Below are 19,259 nucleotides of genomic sequence, written 5' to 3'. Positions count from 1 at the left end.
TTTGATACAATCTAAAGTAGTCACTGTGCAGATTGGATAACAGTTTAAATTTGCTGTCCCCCTCAAAATAAGCCAACATAAAACATTAATGTCTAAACCGCTGGTAACAAAAGTGAGTACAGTCATCGCTGTAAACGTTCGCCCCAATTAGCGTGCCTATGCTAAAATTTTGCCTTGGTTTACATTCGCACACCTGATTAGTGTGCAATATACAATATGTAAGTAACTGTTCCATTTGTGCTTGGTTTGCTTACGCAGCCATCTTGGATCACGCGTCCAAGACTAAATCTTGCGATACTTAGTTCACACTAGAGCAGTCTATAAGGCACATAAATGTAAGGCATCAGGAATTAAGTGGTTAAACAATGGACACTTGGCGTTGATGACTGATGTCCGTGCATTTTTTCCATTGAGTGCGATGAACTCTATATAAGCGGCTTTGAGTCCAAAAGAAGGTTGCGGGGTAACGGGTGTTAACAAAACAGAAACCACAAACCATTGAAGATGTTGAGAAGTTGTTTCTGCTGTGGCTCAACGGCTAGCGGGAGCTAGCGGCAGACACTGTTTCAGAGGCGAGGCTGCTGAGTGCAGGTCTAACAAAGAAAACGCCTGCAACGAGTGCGTCTGTTGACGAATTTAAGGCAAGCAGAGGCTGGTTCGAAAATTTAAAACGAACATACATACTCAGCGTCATTATGCACGGCGCATACAAACATGCCATATGTTCTGAGGATTTGAGCATAGCTAAAGGTTTGTTATAAAGAAGATTGATGATAATATTTTACTCGTTCTATATTAATTCCAAAAAGAGAATGGACTATTTTATTTTGATTGCGGCTATTTTTCGATATGTCTTTAATTTTAATGAAACAACTTCACATGCATATTTGACTTTGTCTAAACTCACTTTGGGGAAAAAATATGTTTCGACAGCAAAAATAATATATATATAAATAATAATATACATATTCAACAGAAATATACTGGGATATGAGTTTTGGTCCACATCGCCCAGCCCTATGTTGAACTGTACAAATTGGCCGCAATTATCAATTTTTTCCTCCCTGAGACTCATTTGACTGGTTTGCTGTTGCAAGGTATGAGATGTAAATTTGGAGTTATCACTCTCACATTCTCTCACACCGATCACTGGAAGTTCAACATGGCACTTCATGCCAAAGAACTCTCTGAGGATGTGAAAAATAAAATTTTACATAAAATCTACATAAAGATATTCTAGGCTATAAGAAGACTGCAAACATCCTGAAACTGAGCTTCAGAATATAAATGTAAAATGTTTGCAGAAATGTGAGGGGTGTAGTGCAAGTTAAAGGTCGCTGAGATATGCTTCCCTTCTAGTATGCTTGTTGACATTTAAACAGGAGATGTCAACATTTGCCGCTGCACCTTTAAATTCTGTTTTGCCAACAACTGATACATGTTTCATTCCTTTGTGATCTTTGACCGGTCTTTAAAAATGTATAACGCTAACTACAGAAGGAGCCAGAGAAAAGTGTAGATGATCCAAAAGAAAATTGGGACGATGTGTGCAGTAAAATGATGTAGATTGTAGCTTTCTCTGGATTTACATTTATATATGGAAAAAAAACATCCACTGAGACGATACATTAATAAGCAAAATAACAGAGACCAATTGTGGATGACAAAGAGATTGGCAAACTCTTAGAAGAAAAACACATGATATGGAGAAGTCCTAATCCAAATAGGTCTGCCACAATAATCAATAAATCAATTTACAGCATAAATAAATAGCATAAATAAAAATGAACTTGATGATTTTGCCCGCCTCGATATATTGACATGTGAATGTGTGTTTGTTTTCCTCCTCCCTCTCTACCAAACAGGCTGGATGACAAGAGAGTTAACTCTGTTCTATAGTACAATGAACAGAGCGTGTGAACCCTCCTGTCCGTCATTCAGTCTCTTTGTCCTAGTGGGGGGAGGCGGGGCACTAGCACACACAGAGTGCTGCAAGTGAGCATCGTGAGGAGTAACAAGCAAGCAAACGTAAATGGGTGATTGCCCTGAAAGAGGTACGAGTGACAGTGCAGTTACTTTGAGGGTCATGGACACACAGACTGCAGTGAGTTGAAGCCATGTGAAAATATACAGCAAGCATATTGAATCAACACGGGAAACAGTGTTGAATACTCTCTTTGTGCCTGTTGTGTATGAAACACAATCTGATGTCAATTTCTGATGTCAATAAAAAACGGTCGAACTTACGTTTAGCTGCCATGATTCCCGAAGTATAACATCTCATTGTGCACCAAACGCATTTTGCTGCATCCAAAACATGTACTGTGAGAAAACGTCATTAAACGTAAAGAGCGTATTCCACACACAATGTTGCTAAAAGTGAATCAAGAACGTGTATATTCAAATCAGCTGACATCTGCATTGATACACAATGTGAACTTCAGAGTGTTTCCGGGTTATTTCTCCATTTTTGTAGAACTGCCCCCAATATTTCAGACAATAACGAAAGGGACACTGATTTAAAATCAGAAATATGGTGCTGTGTCCATGATACGCGTTATGTTTCGCTTTTCTATTGATCTCTACTTTTCTAATCAATGCACATTGGGGAACTGTTTTACATCATGTTTCCGCCAGTGTTTAATTTATTTTATTTAAAAGCTCTTGACATTTCAATTATAACGCTAAAATATTCTTGAGAAATGTAACTTTATTGCTTTTGATACGCTATACTCACATCATTACACCAAATATTATCATTGTATTAATGAAAAAATGGTCTAAAAATAATGTTGACAATAGTATCGTTTATCTGCAATAATTTGTAAGACAATTATCGTCCAGCAAACTTTGTTATCATGACATGCCTAAATACAAAGAATGAAAGAAGCAGAAAATAAATCCATATTCGAGTGTGTAGGATAGTTAAATACTACGTTATTTTCTTCCGCATTTGCAAAATAAACTCCACAGTTCTATTGCAATTACCATTTGTCTGTACTGGCTACTGCTTTAACTATGAGTCAAGGGGTGAATCATACCCCTCCCATATCCTGTTTCCCATTTGGGATCTCTCCCTGGAGGCTTTGGAGTATCAGACATCCTCGCTGATGAGAGAAAGCAACTCCAGTGCAAGGTCACGCGTCCTCACGTCATGCTGGCAACATAACTGTCACTGACCTTGACTGCAACCCCATGGCCATGCACGCACAACTGTGTGACCAATATGCATGCTTGTGGAAAGAGAAAACGACATCGCGGGAGAGCAAGTCCTCATCCTGACCTTACATAAGAGTGAGCCTGGAAGTGTCGGGGAGATTAATCTGATACACGCACGCTTTCAGCCACATTGCGTCCCTGACCAGTCAAGAAAATGTAACAATTTCTCTGACACGTGAATGGTTGCGCACCTAATATTCCTAAAAGCCAGCCAATATTACCACATACAGTGTAGACATATTCGTGATTCAAGTAATAACAGTCCATGCTATAAAACATGTTCACTTACGTATGTTGCACTTTTACAGGTACAGCGTTTGTTGAAATTGCTACTTCATCTACAGTATTTCAAGTACATTTAAGTTAACTTAATAAAAAATATCGTTCAGCAGACCGCAGTACAACCGCCTACCATACCACCAACGATGTACAACAAGGTCAATTCGTAGAGTACTACACACAATTATGTGAGCTGTAGTTGATGTATTGTCGATTTTCACAGTTGCTATGCTAGCCCGTCGTTAGCCACTGACATTGCACTAAGCTAACACAATGATGGCCGCGTGATTCCACTGATTTGTACGGATCCTAAAATGGAACAAAAGTTACATGGTTTACGGTGATCTGTTGTTTACCATATGCCAAACATTATATGGAATACAATACAGTCTTGGTTTAATGGCAGAGAAAGAGCCAGAGAGGGTTTCTGCTCGAAGTGGGGGCGGCGAGGACGTAAATTTCACTGCCGCCGTGCAAAAGAAGCACTTCCACTTTTGCAGCCGCCATCATCTCGGCTTCTTAATGTAACGATCGAACATACCCTGTATCAATATTATTCCACGGCATGGGTGATCCCAGTAAAACTTGTCGCGACGGCTGTCAGGAATGCCTCATCCAAATCCACCAAACAACGAGAGAGGAAGTGAGGGAGGAGGATAAATACGTCATCAAGCTGCGACAGCTTGGTCGAACTGATCTCCGAAGACGACAACGAGGCGGAAGTGACTGTCGAATGCTCGAGGCGCCAAAATTGAAGCGCGAAAAGTGCGAGATAAGGAATACAATAAGTATTGAATATACAGTTGAGAGATTTGATATCTGGACTGGAGGTGGGTTGTGGGAAGTGGACTGCATAGGTCTCGGCCGACGGCCTATATGGGCCCGGTACGACGAGACCGGTGCGCCACGACCTCCAACAAACCAAAAGAGATACGAAGAGCTGGTGGCGGTGGAGCGGAGGGAGCTGAAGTGCGAGTGCAACCAAACTGTACCGTGAGTGTAACAATGGGCTGTAGCTCAGATGATGTTAGCGACGAAGGGGCAGAGGAGATGGAGTACACACAGGTTAAAATAGCAAGGAAACAGTCATGGTCAGAAGCAAGCAGCGGGAAAGATCATGATGGAAGACAAACAAAGAAAAAAATACGAGCTAAAACAAATGGCAAAGAAGAGTCAGATGAAGAATACAAAGTTCTTATTACAATGAGCAAAGATAAAGGACATTTTCACCCAGTTCATCTGACTAAAGCAATTGAAAAAGAAATAGGGAAAGTTAAATACGCCAAAATGCTCAATAACAGAAGAATACTAATTTCGACAGCAAATAAAAGACAGCAAGAAAACATTATGAGATTGAAGTACCTTGATGGAGGAGAAATAAAAGTACACATACCAGGAGAGGCAGCAGTAATAAGAGGAGTTATATCAAACGTACCGTTGGAAATGTCCATGGATGAGGTGAAGAGAGAAATAAGAGGTGGCAAAATAACAGAAGCTAGACGACTCCAAACCAGCAGAGGAGGAGTAAAAAGTGACAGTTTGTCTGTATTACTTGTATTTGAAAAGACAATACCGACAGACATACGTATAGGATGTATGAATTTTAGGGTGAGGGAGTACATTCCTCAACCACTAAGATGTTACAAATGTCAGAGAATGGGACACACGGCACAGCAATGTCAGTGGAGGCAAAGGTGTGCAAAGTGTGGTGGAGAACATGACTATGGGAAGTGTGCTAGCGATGCTAAACTAAGATGTTGCAATTGTGGAGGAGAACATAGTGCCGCATATGGCGGCTGTGAAGTGCAAAGACATGCCAAAGAAGTGCAAAAATACAAAAGAGAAAATAAGGTATCATATGCTGAAGCAGTAAAGAATATAGGTATGTGTGTAATTAAGCAAAATAAACCAGTAGAGAATCAGGAAACTCATATAGACCAGACAGGACAAGTAGTAGGGCTTCCTCAGAGAACAGACCATAGAAGATCTCAATCAGAATGGAATGCTCCTCAACAGAAATGTAATCATAAGTGTGCAATTGAAGAAGACACATTAGTAGTAAATAAAAAGAACTTTGTAGCTTTTATATGTAAAGTCATCAATGTGGCCACGAGGCAGGAAAGGAAAAGTGACAGGATCAAAACGGTTGTGGAAGCGGCAGAACAATATTTAAACATCAAAGACGTGAAAGCAGAAGAAATACATAGTATGTTGACTATACATAATGATGCAGGACCTCAGAACGGTAATTAAAATCACAATGGTACTCCACATCCTACAATGGAATGCAAGAAGTTTAATAGCAAATGGACAAGAACTTAAGAAATATATAACAGAAAGTAGGAAAAGACCTGATATTATATGTGTGCAAGAAACGTGGCTTAGACCACAGCTGGATTATGTGTTGAATGGCTATGAATCAGTGCGATTCGATCGAAAAGAAAACCAAGGGGGAGGGTGTGCAACATTTGTGAGGGATGGAATAATATATAATAGAATAACAACAGCAAATGAAATAGAATGTGTGATTGTTGAAATACATCAAGCAAATACAAATATAATCATTATTAATATATATAACCCCTGTAAACTACTAGATGTTGAAACAATGGAGAAGATAATAAGGAGGCATGGTGGTAGAGAGATCTGGTGTGGGGACTTTAATGCACATAATAGTTTATGGGGAAGTAAGCAAACAGATCACAATGGAATAGTAGTAGAAGAACTCATGGATATCAGACAGTTAGTATGCTTAAACAAGGGAAATGGAACAAGAATAGATATACGGTCAAATACAATGTCATGCATTGATTTAACTCTGGTCTCACATAGCTTGGCAAGTTCCTGTGAATGGTATGTAAATGAAACCACAAGTATAGGAAGTGACCATTTTCCGATAAGTTGTACAATAAACGCAGAAGTAGATATCAAAGAAAGACACAGACATAAAAAGTGGTGCTTTTCAAAAGCGGATTGGAGAAAATTCAGGGAGGAATGTAGTAAAGCAGCAAATTCAATATCAATGGAAGGTGGCATAGAGGAATGCACAGTTAAGATCACAAATAAGATAATAGAGGCAGCAATGAAAAGTATACCGTGTAAGTCAATTGGAGGGGAAAGGAAAATGGTTCCATGGTGGAATGAAAAGTGCACAACAGCTGTAAAAGAAAGAAATTGCGCATTAAGAAGGTTAAGGAAGAACCTCAGCCAAGAAAATGTAATAAATTATCAGAGGAAAAAAGCTATAGCCCGAAGAGTAATTAAAAACAGTAAACAAAACGCATGGAGGGATTATTGCTCTGCCATAGGAAGGGAAATTAAGATAGGAGATGTATGGTCAATGTTAAAGAAGATGAGTGGGAAAAACGTGTTTACTAAAATACCTATATTAGAAGATAAGGGAACAATGTATGTGACTGATAAAGAAAAAGCAAATGTGCTGGGGAAAAAGTTTGCAGGGGTGCATAGTGGAGACCATCTGGATGAAAATCATAGACGAGGGAAGGAGAGGATGATAAAAAAGAATAGGGATGTGTTACTAAAACAGGATAGTGAGGAGAGTGTGATGGATGTTGAAATTAATATCAATGAATTGCTAATAGTATTAAATAAAAGTAAAGATACTGCAACAGGAGAAGACCAATTGAGTTATATTATGTTCCAGAATCTACCAGAAAATATGTTGGGAAAAATATTAGATTTATTTAACAAAATATGGGAAGAAGGGATAATACCAAAGCAATGGAAAAGTGCATTAATTTTACCATTTAATAAACCCGGTAAGGATCCAAAACACCCTGTGAATTATCGACCTATTGCTCTTACATCACATCTATGCAAATGGATGGAGAAAGTTCTAGTCAGAAGACTTAACTATTTCCTTGAAAGTCGAGAGTTACTTACAACTTATCAGTGTGGGTTTAGAAAAGGACGATCAACAATGGATGCTGTAGTTAGAGTAAGTAATGAAATAGAGAAAACCTTTAAAATGAAAGAGTTGATGAATATTGTATTCTTTGATATTGAAAAGGCTTATGATTCCATGTGGCGGGAGGGTTTATTGATTAAGATGAATAGGATGGGAATTAGAGGTAGGTTCTATAACTGGGTCCTTGATTTCATATCGAACAGAAAGTTCAAAGTTAAAGTAGGATCAGAGATGTCAGAAGAATACAGTATAGCAAATGGTATACCACAGGGGAGTGTAATTAGCCCAGTTTTGTTTAACATAATGATAAATGATATATTCATGAATCTGGATAGAAGGATTGGGTCGGCCCTATATGCAGATGATGGAGTGATTTGGGCAAGGGGACGAGATTCTATAAATGTGACAAGTAAAATGAAGGAAGCAATAAAGAAGATAGAACAATGGTCATATGACTGGGGATTTAAGCTATCACCCAATAAAACATGTTACATGACGATTACCCGGAAAAAAGGCATAAAAAATCAGAACCTGATGCTATATGGACAAAACATGATAAAAGTAGATCATTTTAAATATCTTGGTATGTGGCTAGATCAGAAAGGCACATGGAAGACCCATGTGGAAAAGGTAGAAGAGAAATGTAAGAGGATAATAAACTTAATGAGAGCTGTTACAGGTAAGGAGTGGGGAGCAGATAAACAGTCACTAATATATATATATAGAGCTTTGATGAGAGCAAATATAGATTATGGAAGTTTTGTATATGGAGCTGCAGCTAAAACACATTTAATGAAAATAGAAAGAAATATTCACAAAGCATTTAGGATATGTACAGGTGCAATCATATCAACACCAATTAAAGCAATGCAGGTTGAGTTAGGAGAAGTACCGTATGACCTGAGAAGAGATCAACTTATGTTAACATACTGGAGTAGACTTAAAGGATGTAGGCATGGACATCTGGCCAAGAATGTGATAGAGGAATGTTGGGAGTATAATACAACTAAAAGTAATAGCTTTGGGTGGGTAATTAAAGATAAAATAGATAAATATAACATAAAAAATATACATATTAATAATTCTACACCCATAAGCAATATTCCTATCTGGCTATTTCCGAAACCTGAAGTAGATATACATATAACAGAGTTAAAAAATAAATGGAAAGATAATGAAAAAGGACATAAGGCAAGTCAATATATTAAAAACAAATATTATGGTTACTTAGATATGTATACAGATGGATCAAAAAGCGAAGAAGGGAAGGTGGGGATTGGAATTTATGTACCAACAATGAATTATAGCATCATTAAAAGATTACCTGACCAGCTATCGGTTTATACAGCAGAAATGATGGCAATTATTATAGGCTTGCAATGGATAGAGGAAATAAAACCAGATAGAGTGGTATGCTGTGTGGACTCTCTGGCAGCATTATATAGTATTAAAAATATGGAATCAAGTCGAGAGGATTTATTATTAGAAATACATCAAAACTTATTCCAACTACATATGTTAAAAATAGACATAAGATTTTGCTGGGTGCCTGCACATGTAGGGGTGGAGGGGAATGAGGTGGCAGATAAAATGGCTAAAATGGGAATTAGAAGGAATGAAATGATAGATATACCTGCTGGTAAAGGCGAAGTAAAGGCAATAATCAAAAAACAAATGATGGAGAAATGGCAAAATAGGTGGGATGAGGGTAGTAGCGGGAGAAAGTATTATAAAGTACAAAAATCTATCAGCACACAAGGGGTGAAGAAAAAAAACAGAAAAGAGGAAATAGTGTTAACTAGGATGAGGCTCAATCACACCGGGTTAAATGACAAGATGTTTTTGATAGGGAAATGTAAATCAAAAGTATGTATGGAATGCAAAAGTATAGAGAACGTAGAACACATATTACTACACTGCAAGAGATATAGGGAAGAACGTGTAACGTTAAGGAAAAGAATTAAGAAGATAGGAAGGGAATGGAGCATTGAGGGTATCTTAGGAACAGGTGGGGAGGGGGAAAGAGATATACAGAGGGCAGTGATAGAATATTTGAAGGACACAGGATTATATAATAGAATATAGATAAGTATTAGAATATTTTAGTATTATATTATATAGTATTATATAGTAATATATAGTACTATATAAGTATTATTATTAGGATTATTATTAGTAGTAGTATAAGTAGTCTCCTCACTATCTAAGATGGCATAAAGTAAGATACTGTATATGGCCCATGTTACATACTCCGGTACAGTAGGTGGCGGTATGCACCTTTTCAAGTCATGGTTGCAACCCGCCATTAAACTAAAAGAAGAAGAAGAAGAAGACAGCTTGGTCGTCATCACCCCACGACGACCATCTGTGTCAAATTAAAAGTCTTGCTCAATACAGTGGTTAAAAACATTGTTGTGTGTCAACGTCGTTCCCGTGGCGCACATAATTTGGATTCAAAGCAGTGGGACAATTAGATAACAAAAATGTGTCGACAAAAACAATTTTGCTTCGGAGTATTTTAACGTCTGCACGTCGAAGACCAAACGCTGTGGGGCTCAGGTAACTGCATTTTACGGCTTTTTAAATGCTATGTTTAAGATAAAAATGCAAACCCATCTTCCCAAACTCATGCTTCATACCAACTGTACGTCGAGGCAGGTGTGCTAGGAAAAATAGGCATGTTGTCGCCTGCCGAAACATGTTTTTATGATTTAGAAAATCCCCCAACACTGTCCAACACAAGTCAACTGATGTACTACAATGTTATGAACTTTAAACAGGAATATATCTCACGTTTTAGAAGATATTTCACGATATCCTGAGGGACAGTTCTGTAGAGACAGAACTTGGATGTATAGAGTAGTCAGTGTACAGTTTTGGAACTAACTCAACACACAGCAATTATTGTCTAATTCCTATTGTGAGTCGACTCACCAGAAACACTGCCCCGAGCACTTCGGCACACGCTCAATTCTGATGCGCGACTTTGAAAGGCTCATGATGGCATCAGAAGAGATGGCGTAGTGACTACACAGAAGCATAAACCAGCTGGAGCCACGGCGGAAGGATTAAAGAGACTCATGGTGCTCTGGGTTGCAGACTCCGGCCATAGGTTATTAAATTTGTCTGCGGAGCCAGGTCAGAAACGGATGGATGGAGTGTTTGTGTGAATTTACGCACAAACACTCCAAACTCGTGTCAAACTCGTGCCCTGGAGGGCCGAGACGCTGCAGGTTTTCTCTCCAACCAGTTTCTTCAGCAGGTGATTTAATTGATGAGCTCCTTCCCTCAAAATGAAGGTGTTGATCATTAAAATCACCTGCTTTTGTGGCTGGCTGGAAAGAAAACCTGCAGTGTCTCGGCCCTCCATGGCACGAGTTTGACACCCCTGATCTAGAGCTTGCACCTCCATCCCTCTTCATCACGCTGCTTTGTACCCTGCTGTGTATCAATGCGTCGTTTTCTGACAGCTGCTGTGACGCAGTCCCTTGGATTACCGTAATGATTTGTACATCACTGGAAATCGCATCTAGTCTCTAGTTTCAAAACCCGTTGGAATTATTTGCGCAGGTGGTTCATGACTTGTTGTAGTTTAAAATTTCCTAATCCTGTCACCACTGACAACTTCAGTGTTAAAAGATTTTTACAAAATTGTTTGGAAAAAAGTTGGATTAAAAAGCTTAATGGGCAATATATGGCCTGCTGGCCGTAGTTGGCCCATGCCTGTCTTCAACTGCAGATACTTCAACTCATTCATTTCGCAGTGCATTTAAAATGTTTTGTTAAAACGCCAGTAAATAGTATATACAAATTGTTCTTACAGGAATACAGACTCGACTGCATATTTGCATCCAATGTCGACCGACCCTCCAAGTTGACAACCTCCCCTTTTTTTGGCAATGCACGTCAACTAATGCATCCAGGTAAGCTGCAGAGTGATGGCGAGCTGCGTGTCACATTAAGCTGCTGCATTTTCATTCTTCCACCTACACTGGGAGAAATGATTATTTGATCTCCTGCTGATTTTTGTACGTTTACCCCCTTACTAAGATGTGAGCAATCCATACTTTTTATGGTAGGCTTGTTTTAACAGATACATAATGTCAATTCAGACAAAAAAATTGATTAATATTTGATTGAGTGAAATGAGTATTCGACCCCCTGTCAACCAGCATAAATTCCCCCACAGATTGCAATAATTCAAATGGAACAAATACAAGATAAAAGACAATCGAGATGTAAGATTTCACGTGGTGTGGGTAAGGGTGATTGCGAGAAAGGTGAGGGACCAGCCCAGAATGACAAGGGATTGAGCTGGTTAATGATGTCAAGGGAGTTGGGAGCACAGTCAGCAAGAAAAGCATTAGTAAGACAATTTGCTGTAATGGATTGAGATCCTGTGGCGCTCGCAAGGTCCCCCTGCTTCGGAAGATACATATACAGACCCATCTGAACGTCAGACAACAGCACGTGAATGGGAGAATGTGATGCGGTCACATGACACCAACATGGAGCTCTTTGGCATGAAGTGGACTGGATGTGGTTGGGGGCAGAGAAATGGTGAATATGATCCCAACAACACCGTTGCTACTGTCAAACATGGAAGTGGAAACAGGTGGAGGTGTGTCTCTGCTAAGCGTGCAGGAAGACTTGATCGCATTAAGGAGCACCGTACCGCACAATCTTTGATGAAAACCTCCTGGCCTGGTCATGGATGGTTCTTCCAGCCTGACATTGACCAAAAACAACAACAGTACAGTCAAGGCAACAAAGGAGTAGCTCAAAAAGGAGGACATTAAGATCCTGGAGTGGTTTAGCTAGTCTCTGTATCTTAATCCCATAGAAAATCTGTTGAAGGAGCAGAAACGTCAAGTTGCCCCCCGACAGCCTTAAAACTTTCCGGATTTGGAGAGCATCAGTAAAGAAGAGTGGACCAAAATCCCTTCCGAGATGTGTGCAACCCTGGTGACCAATTACAGTACAAGAAACGTGTGACCTCTGTCAAGTCATGTTTTGCTTTGAGATCGAATACTTATTTCCCTCTATCAATTAGAAATTAATTTATAAGCTAAATATTTTTTCTGGCTGTTGTGTTAATATTCTGTCCCTCCCTCTGAAACTGGTCAAACTTCCAAATTCAGAAGGGTATCAAATACTTATTTCCCCCACTGTACATTTCTCTCCATTGCTTTCTGTCTCCTGCAGTCCTTGGGCGGACGAGTGCCAAAACCTGTGATTTGAGGGCGGCTTTAAAGACTCCATGTCTTTCTTGGTAAGACTTTGTTGCGGTGTTCAAGTTGGTGTCTTGCCCTGCTTGCCACTCAGAGTTACCACGATTGTTTGTGAAGCCCTAAATGGGGACATCTCCAAACCTTCAGTCAGTCCAATTCTGTAAAAATGAGAGATTCCATGTGAGTGAAACAGACAAAGAAACGCATTTAACAAATTGAAAAATCTGTATTACTGAGCAAATTACAAAAATAATATTTTCTCTGGCGGGTGATATATATCATTTTATTTATCTTTTCTCACTTCTTCACATTGGCCACTTTAAAGAGAGGCAGCGGTGAACCCACACAAACTGGGTAACTGATAAAGTCTCAGGTGACGAACAGTGTTGTGGTGAGGCTGGGCTGGCATGTTTACACGTGTCTTATTGGATGCACTGCCAAATTCTGTGCAACAACACTGAATGCAGTTTATGGTGTTGGAAATAATTTCATTCATGCTGATTTTATAAGGTTTTTGTTACTATTATCATTTTATCTTTTAAATTCCAAAACTACACAGCATGAGAGGCATGTTCTTATTTTTGCATCCTCCTTGTCATTCCCCACTCAACACATCACCTGCCTGGAAGCATCTCGGTATCATCGCCACTTTCCCACACATGCCTGCCACCTTTTCCCAGTCCTCCGTCATTGCTCACTGGTTGTGTCTCACCTGTGCTCACCTCCCACACTTCCCCTTCACCAGGACTGCTCCTGCATCTCCCACACTCAGGTCCAGCCCATGGACATAGAGGAGTGCTATGAGGACACCAGTCTGCAGATCTTGGTCAGTAGCATTGGACAGACAAACAACGCTTGATGCTTTTTCCTGAGCATCATCACCTCACTTAAATTATATCTAGAGATGCCTGAAATTGGCTTTTCAGCCATACCGATATTCTCCAGCACTTCATTACTGATACCGATATCGACAGCAGCTCTTTGTGTTGAATTTTTGGCTAAAAAGTTACCGAATAGTTTCAGATCGTATCGTTCTAAACGAACCAATATAATTCTTGGATCGTATCGGCAACCACGAATCGTGATACGAATTGAATCGTTACTAAAACGAATCGTTACACCCCTACTCACTCCCATTTTTCTTTTTTGTTTTCAGCCTTTCTTCCTTATGCTGTGCTTTTTTTTTTTCTTGCTTGCTTGGATACATATCTATCTAATCTATCAATGTTTCACATCTTTTGTCCATCGTGTGCAACTTCATTAAGTAACCCAAATATTATGTTGCATTGCAATTATGCATAACCACAAACAAAATAATACATATTGTTAAATTAATACGTATGTGATAGCTGACACTGAAAAAACTCAATACAAAAATAATTGTGGTAATGCACGTCCTCAAATTGTGCGTCTTATGAAGTGGCCGCTGAATGTATGTTATTGCCTGAGTACTTCTGACTTATTTGAGCATAAACAAGATTGATAAAAGCGGAAGATGTTTCAGTCATGCCCTCATAAGGTGACACTGACATCCATGGTCGACCGCTCATGTCAGCATAAAATGTGAGAGCCAAATGGGTCCGTTTATGTCGACATGGGTTGCCGTGTTGTTAACTTACAGCAGTACAGCAACGTAAGTACTCTCTGGTTACACTACGTTAAAACGTGCACACAGAAACTTCCTGTGCAGTGCAAAGTAAGCTTCAAAATAAAAGCTTGGCAGTATTAAGTTGGCTCGTTTAGTTTTTTTTTTATGTCGACCACCACTTATGTTGACTTGAATGACTTGCGTTGTATTATATTCAGCAGTTTGTTCTTTCATTGCGGATTTGGAAGTCGTGACTTAGACAGTGTTAATGATGGGAGTATTTTTCACACAGTGATGGGAATGATATCTTGTTTTCCACAGCAGGGCTCTCTGTGTGCCCCTCAAGGGCAGACAGCGAGCGGCGGAGACAGCATCACAGCGTTGTCGGCAGAGCCCGCCCACTACCAGTTCCTGGCTGACCTCGGTGAGAGAACCCTAGCTCTTGTAATGACTAGTTGAATGCTTGTGACGTCAAGGTGTGCCTATCATCTCTGTGACAGGGCGGGGCTTCAACAACCTGAGCCAGGTGCATATGGCACGCCACACCCCGACCGGCCAGCTGGTGGCGGTCAAACAAACCAACCTGGATGAGTGCACCGAGGAGGAGCTGCTGCAGCTCATGGTAAGCATCAGTCCACGTTTTAGGTGAGGGTTAAGTCTGTATGTTATTGATCCCAAAGAGCTTTCTGGATCATAGTTTGTGAACGTCACTTCCATCTCCGCTCCCTCCCACCCAGAATGAGGTTCTTCTGTCTCGGAGGTTCCGTCATCCGAGCCTGCTGACATCTCGACTTGTCTTCAGCTCTTGCTGCCAGCTGTGGGTCCTCACGCCGCTCATGGCCTACGGTCAGTCAATCACAATCCAAAAAGCCCACAGACTTCCCCCAGCTGTGTGGTTTGAACTTCCCGACCCATGGCTCACAGGTTCTGCGCACTCCCTACTCAGAACCTATTTCCCCGATGGAATGAGCGAGTCTCTTATAGCTTACCTGCTTTATGGCGTGCTGCAAGCATTGGAGTACCTGCACCGCATGGGCTACGTTCACAGGTAGTGTGTTGGTTTTTCTCATATCTCAAACCAAGTTTGTGATCGCTTCTCACAGGTTCTTAACTCGTTCAATCCCAGCCATTTTTCAAAAGACATCCCCTTCAGCACTGGCCATTTTGGACTATTTTGGCTGATCTTTCAAGGCACACAGAATATTGTGTTCTACGGCTATATAAACATGGAAGCTACCAAAACAAAGATTAGACTGTAATCGTCTTTCATCAGAAAAAAAAGTTAGTTTCTACCTTTTTCCGTTCTTTAGTAATCAGCAGTAGAACTTAGGTAAGTTTCAGGAAAATATCAGGTCCCGACAAGAAAAGGGAGGAAAAACAGCTTTTTGTGAAAAGATACGTTTCAAGCATAACTTCCACCTGACAGCTCAACTATCTAAACAACTACACCACAACATAAACAACATGAAAAGGGCTTTTTTAAACATCAAAATAACAATGTATTTACAAATATAACACCATGAACTATTTACAATTTTCACATTTGGAGCATAAGTATGTGTGTGCGTGCATGTGCGCGCGCGCATGCGTTAAAATTTTCCAACAGTGCGTAACCTTCTGCACACTATACTCCTCCACGCTCTTCCACTTCCTCCTCCCTGTGATTTTTCTATTTACATGATAGCTGCCGAGCTCTTATCAAATGCACTTCTGCCATCAAGTGGTCGATTTAAGGCTTAAAACTACTCTACAGCCACTTGCATTAGTGGGGAGTTGTGTCATCAACTCTTTTAGCCTCTCATGCAAAAAAACATAAAAGACATCTTTGGGATTGAGCGTTTGGGTTTATAAAAACGCATAATTACGTCTTTGGTATTGAATGATAAGACACAAGTCAAGATAGAAGTAAAACAAAGACTCGAAATGATCCTCTCGCCTCTTTTGTTCAGCAGATCTGGTATGATTTTTTTTCCCCCCACATACCTGCCACATTAGGGGAGTAAAGGCTAGTCATATCCTGCTGTCCGAAGAGGGGCGTGTCTACCTGTCAGGACTCCACAGTGTTTACAGTATGATGCGTGAGGGGAAGAGAATGCGGGCGGTGTTCGACATGCCTCATCACAGCCCCGCCCTGCTGCCTTGGCTCAGCCCTGAACTCCTGCAACAGGTCCGTTTTTCATGTTCCGATGCGTGATGACCGCTTCCTCTTGCAGGACTTCCTCTGATTCCTGTGCATTCTTTCTCCCTTGGTAGGATCTCCGTGGTTACGGAGTAAAGTCGGATATCTACAGTTTGGGTATTGCCGCCTGTGAATTAGTGAGCGGAAGGGTGCCTTTCCAGGACATGGTCCCCACTCAGGTAATAAAGGCTACCATTTTGATGTGATGCAGCAGAGGGTTTGCAGGAGATGTGGCATCACCGCTTTGAGGAGAACAAGACAATTCAAACCACAAGCACTAAAATGGGCAAATGTCGAAAACACAGTCCGAAACTAGCGCATGTCGTTAATAAAGTTCATAAAACAAGATTCAAGCCACAAACTTGGTCTAGCTTGAAAGCTAACACATAGCCCTTCCAATGGTACGGGTATAATTCCTCTACGGCTGAAACTCACTGAACAGACAGCATTATTTACACTTACCCAGTCGCATTGACACAGTGGAACCGGTTGTTGCACTAGATAGGACAGCTGTAGTCTGAGGGCATGGTGCAGGATCCCAAGTATTTATCCTCTAAGGTAGAGACACACCTAACCAAGAATGGTTTCACTCTTCTATTAATCCATCTTCCTCCGCTTACGGGTACAACCCAAAGCTCATGACCACAGGTGAGAGTAAGCGTGCAGATTGACCTTGCTTGGTCTCTCGGCTCTGCTCCCTCTTCACCACAATAGACCGGTACAGTGTCCGCATCAATACAGACCTTGCGATCCATCTTTCCCTCACACCCGAACAAGACCCTGACGTATTTAAACTCCTCCACTTGAGGCCTGATATGGAGATGGCACTCCACCTTCTTCCAGGTGCTGATTCTCATCCCAGCCGCTTCACACTGCGAATGGATCCAGTGAGAGCTGAAGATCACGGCCCAATGAAGCCAGCAGGACCATATTGTCTGCAAAAAGCAGAGAGACAATCCTGCAGCCATCAAATCGAATCCCCTTAACACCCTGGCTGTGTGTAAAATTTCAAGAAAAAAAAAAAAAACAACTAAAAACAAATGCTATCGTGTTATTAAATGTCTGACAGCCAGACGCAGGCATCAAAAGAGCCACACCCCTGGTTTAGGAGGTATAGGGACACAATTCCACATTCCAGCAGTGTGATGACTGGTCGGTGGTATTTAAACTCGTATCGTCCCTCATGTGTCGGGTGTAGACGCTGCTTCTGAAGCTGCGCGGCTTGCACCGCTGCCTGCCAGACACGGCCCCCTTCCCGCTGGGCGAGCTGGGGGGTCTCAAGGTGTCGCGCTCAGGGGTGGACTCCGGCATGGGAGAGAGCGCCGCCACCGGAAGCGCCACGCACAGCACCGGCGCCCCTCCGCCCGCCGCAGACGTCCTCCAAAGCCCCGCGCCCAAGAACCACTCAGCCACCCTGCACAGTTTGGTGCAGCAGTGCCTGCAGCAACAGCCTGAGCGCAGGTCTGTGGACAACACATCCATTTCACTCATGAGTTACCCCACTAATTCTTATATTCTTCCCTTTGCAGACCTTCAGCCTCCGACTTGTTGACCCACGCCTTCTTCAAGCAGGTGGGTTCCTGTGTTTTGAGGTTGCTATTTATGCAGCAGTCTCATTTCTCTCGGCATGACTGATGTAATTACGTGTAAAAGTGGTACTGTAAGCTTTAAATTGAGCTGTTTGTGACAGGTGAAGAGGCACACCAGAGACTCCTTCCTCAGCCTTGTGTACCCAGCGCTGCCGCTCACCAGCTCAGAGGGGCCGGCATTGTCCTGCCCCCCCGCCCCATCTTGCCACGCTCCAAAGGGAGCATCCACGGGTGTTTGTGCTGAGGTGGCATGGGATTTCTCCTAACCCACCTCCAGGAGAACTAAACCCAATATGAAACAGCGTTGAAGGTTTGAACGCCTCCTGTCCTTTTATTGTGATCATTACCAACTGAGCCTTTACGATTATTTTTGATATTTTTTTTTTTATGCTTTTGTTTTATATATATATATATATACTTACACGAGGCAACTGTGAACATGTGAGCTCCAAGATGCTGCTGTCATCATCTCATGAAGGTGAATAATAGCATAAAAGTAGGAAGTACTTGTTTGCGGGGGCAGGAGTCGGGATCCTTATTTTGACTTTGTGAAATTAGCCACATTTTTGACGTTTTCCTCAGTTTTTCAGTGAATAACCTTGGTGGGAGCCTGCGCTCGAGTGAGCCACACTGGTTTGGTAAAAATTATTCATCTGCTGTGTTATAGGAACAGAAAAAACCCAAACATTTACTAAAAAAAAAAATTGTGAGGTGGGGAAAATAAGCATTTTCTGATTTAGTACATTTACCACCTTACAAAGATATGAACAGTGTGCCATTTTTTATGGTAGATTTATTCTAACAGACAGAATGTAACATATTAAAGGCTATACATGAATTAGCATTGGAGTGAAGTGTTTGATCCCAATACAAAACGTAAATTAGTACTTGGTGGAGAAAGCCTTGTTGAGGAAGAACTTGTGACCACATCACATTCTCCCAAGCCCTTTCCAGGTCCTTTGACAGCTCTTTGGTCTTTCTCATGGTGGTGGAGACGGGACTTACCTAAATAAAAAACAGGCTGTAGTCAAATTAAAAATAATGTATAACCTTTAATGTTGTTTTTTTTTTTTTTTTTATTCCATTTTGTCTGTTAAAATAAAGCTAACATAAAAACAATGTGATGTTATCCGACACATTTGTAAAGGGGTAGACTTACAAAATCAGGGATCAAATACTTACTAGTATGTTGAATAATCCCTGCAACAATAAGTCCCTCGTGACGTGAACACAAATATTTGTTGTT

The 19,259-nt window shown here is 41.0% G+C and overlaps 2 protein-coding genes across 5 annotated transcripts in view; one reads left to right on the top strand and one right to left on the bottom strand.

Annotated features, from left to right (window-relative positions):
- trak2 (trafficking protein, kinesin binding 2) overlaps positions 1–4,174 on the bottom strand; it is a 29,231-nt gene extending 25,057 nt beyond the window's left edge. For both annotated transcript variants that reach the window (XM_054796299.1, XM_054796387.1), the window contains exon 1: positions 4,040–4,174. The gene's annotated coding sequence lies outside the window, so the exon portion shown is untranslated. The remainder of the gene's footprint in view (positions 1–4,039) is intronic.
- A 46-nt stretch (positions 4,175–4,220) lies between these two features.
- On the top strand, positions 4,221–19,088 carry stradb (STE20 related adaptor beta). Of its 3 annotated transcripts, none has more exons than XM_054797793.1 (13): positions 4,221–9,985; positions 11,250–11,349; positions 12,632–12,698; positions 13,403–13,483; positions 14,570–14,669; positions 14,746–14,867; positions 14,983–15,091; positions 15,170–15,293; positions 16,241–16,412; positions 16,499–16,603; positions 17,623–17,885; positions 17,954–17,996; positions 18,115–19,088. In XM_054797793.1, exons 3-13 carry the CDS (start codon positions 12,687–12,689, stop codon positions 18,277–18,279), a joined length of 1,296 nt encoding a protein of 431 aa, XP_054653768.1. In that variant the 5' UTR covers positions 4,221–9,985; positions 11,250–11,349; positions 12,632–12,686; the 3' UTR covers positions 18,280–19,088. The 3 variants fall into 3 exon arrangements, 2 of the variants coding, with proteins under 2 accessions (XP_054653768.1, XP_054653759.1); XM_054797784.1 differs by having other exon boundaries at positions 14,567–14,669; XR_008573556.1 differs by lacking the exons at positions 13,403–13,483; positions 14,570–14,669; positions 14,746–14,867; ... (5 more) ...; positions 17,954–17,996; positions 18,115–19,088 and having other exon boundaries at positions 12,632–12,694.
- Positions 19,089–19,259: the final 171 nt, after the last annotated feature.

The sequence above is a fragment of the Dunckerocampus dactyliophorus genome, chromosome 1, assembly GCF_027744805.1.
Source record: "Dunckerocampus dactyliophorus isolate RoL2022-P2 chromosome 1, RoL_Ddac_1.1, whole genome shotgun sequence".
In the NCBI taxonomy this organism is placed as follows: Eukaryota; Metazoa; Chordata; class Actinopteri; order Syngnathiformes; family Syngnathidae; genus Dunckerocampus; species Dunckerocampus dactyliophorus.
This window is presented reverse-complemented; position numbering and strand designations above follow the sequence as displayed.

Coding starts and splice junctions, on each gene's coding strand:
- stradb (XM_054797784.1), top strand. Junction 13,484..14,566: donor ACACCAGTCTGCAGATCTTG/GTCAGTAGCATT, acceptor TGTTTTCCACAG/CAGGGCTCTCTGTGTGCCCC. Junction 15,092..15,169: donor CACGCCGCTCATGGCCTACG/GTCAGTCAATCA, acceptor CATGGCTCACAG/GTTCTGCGCACTCCCTACTC.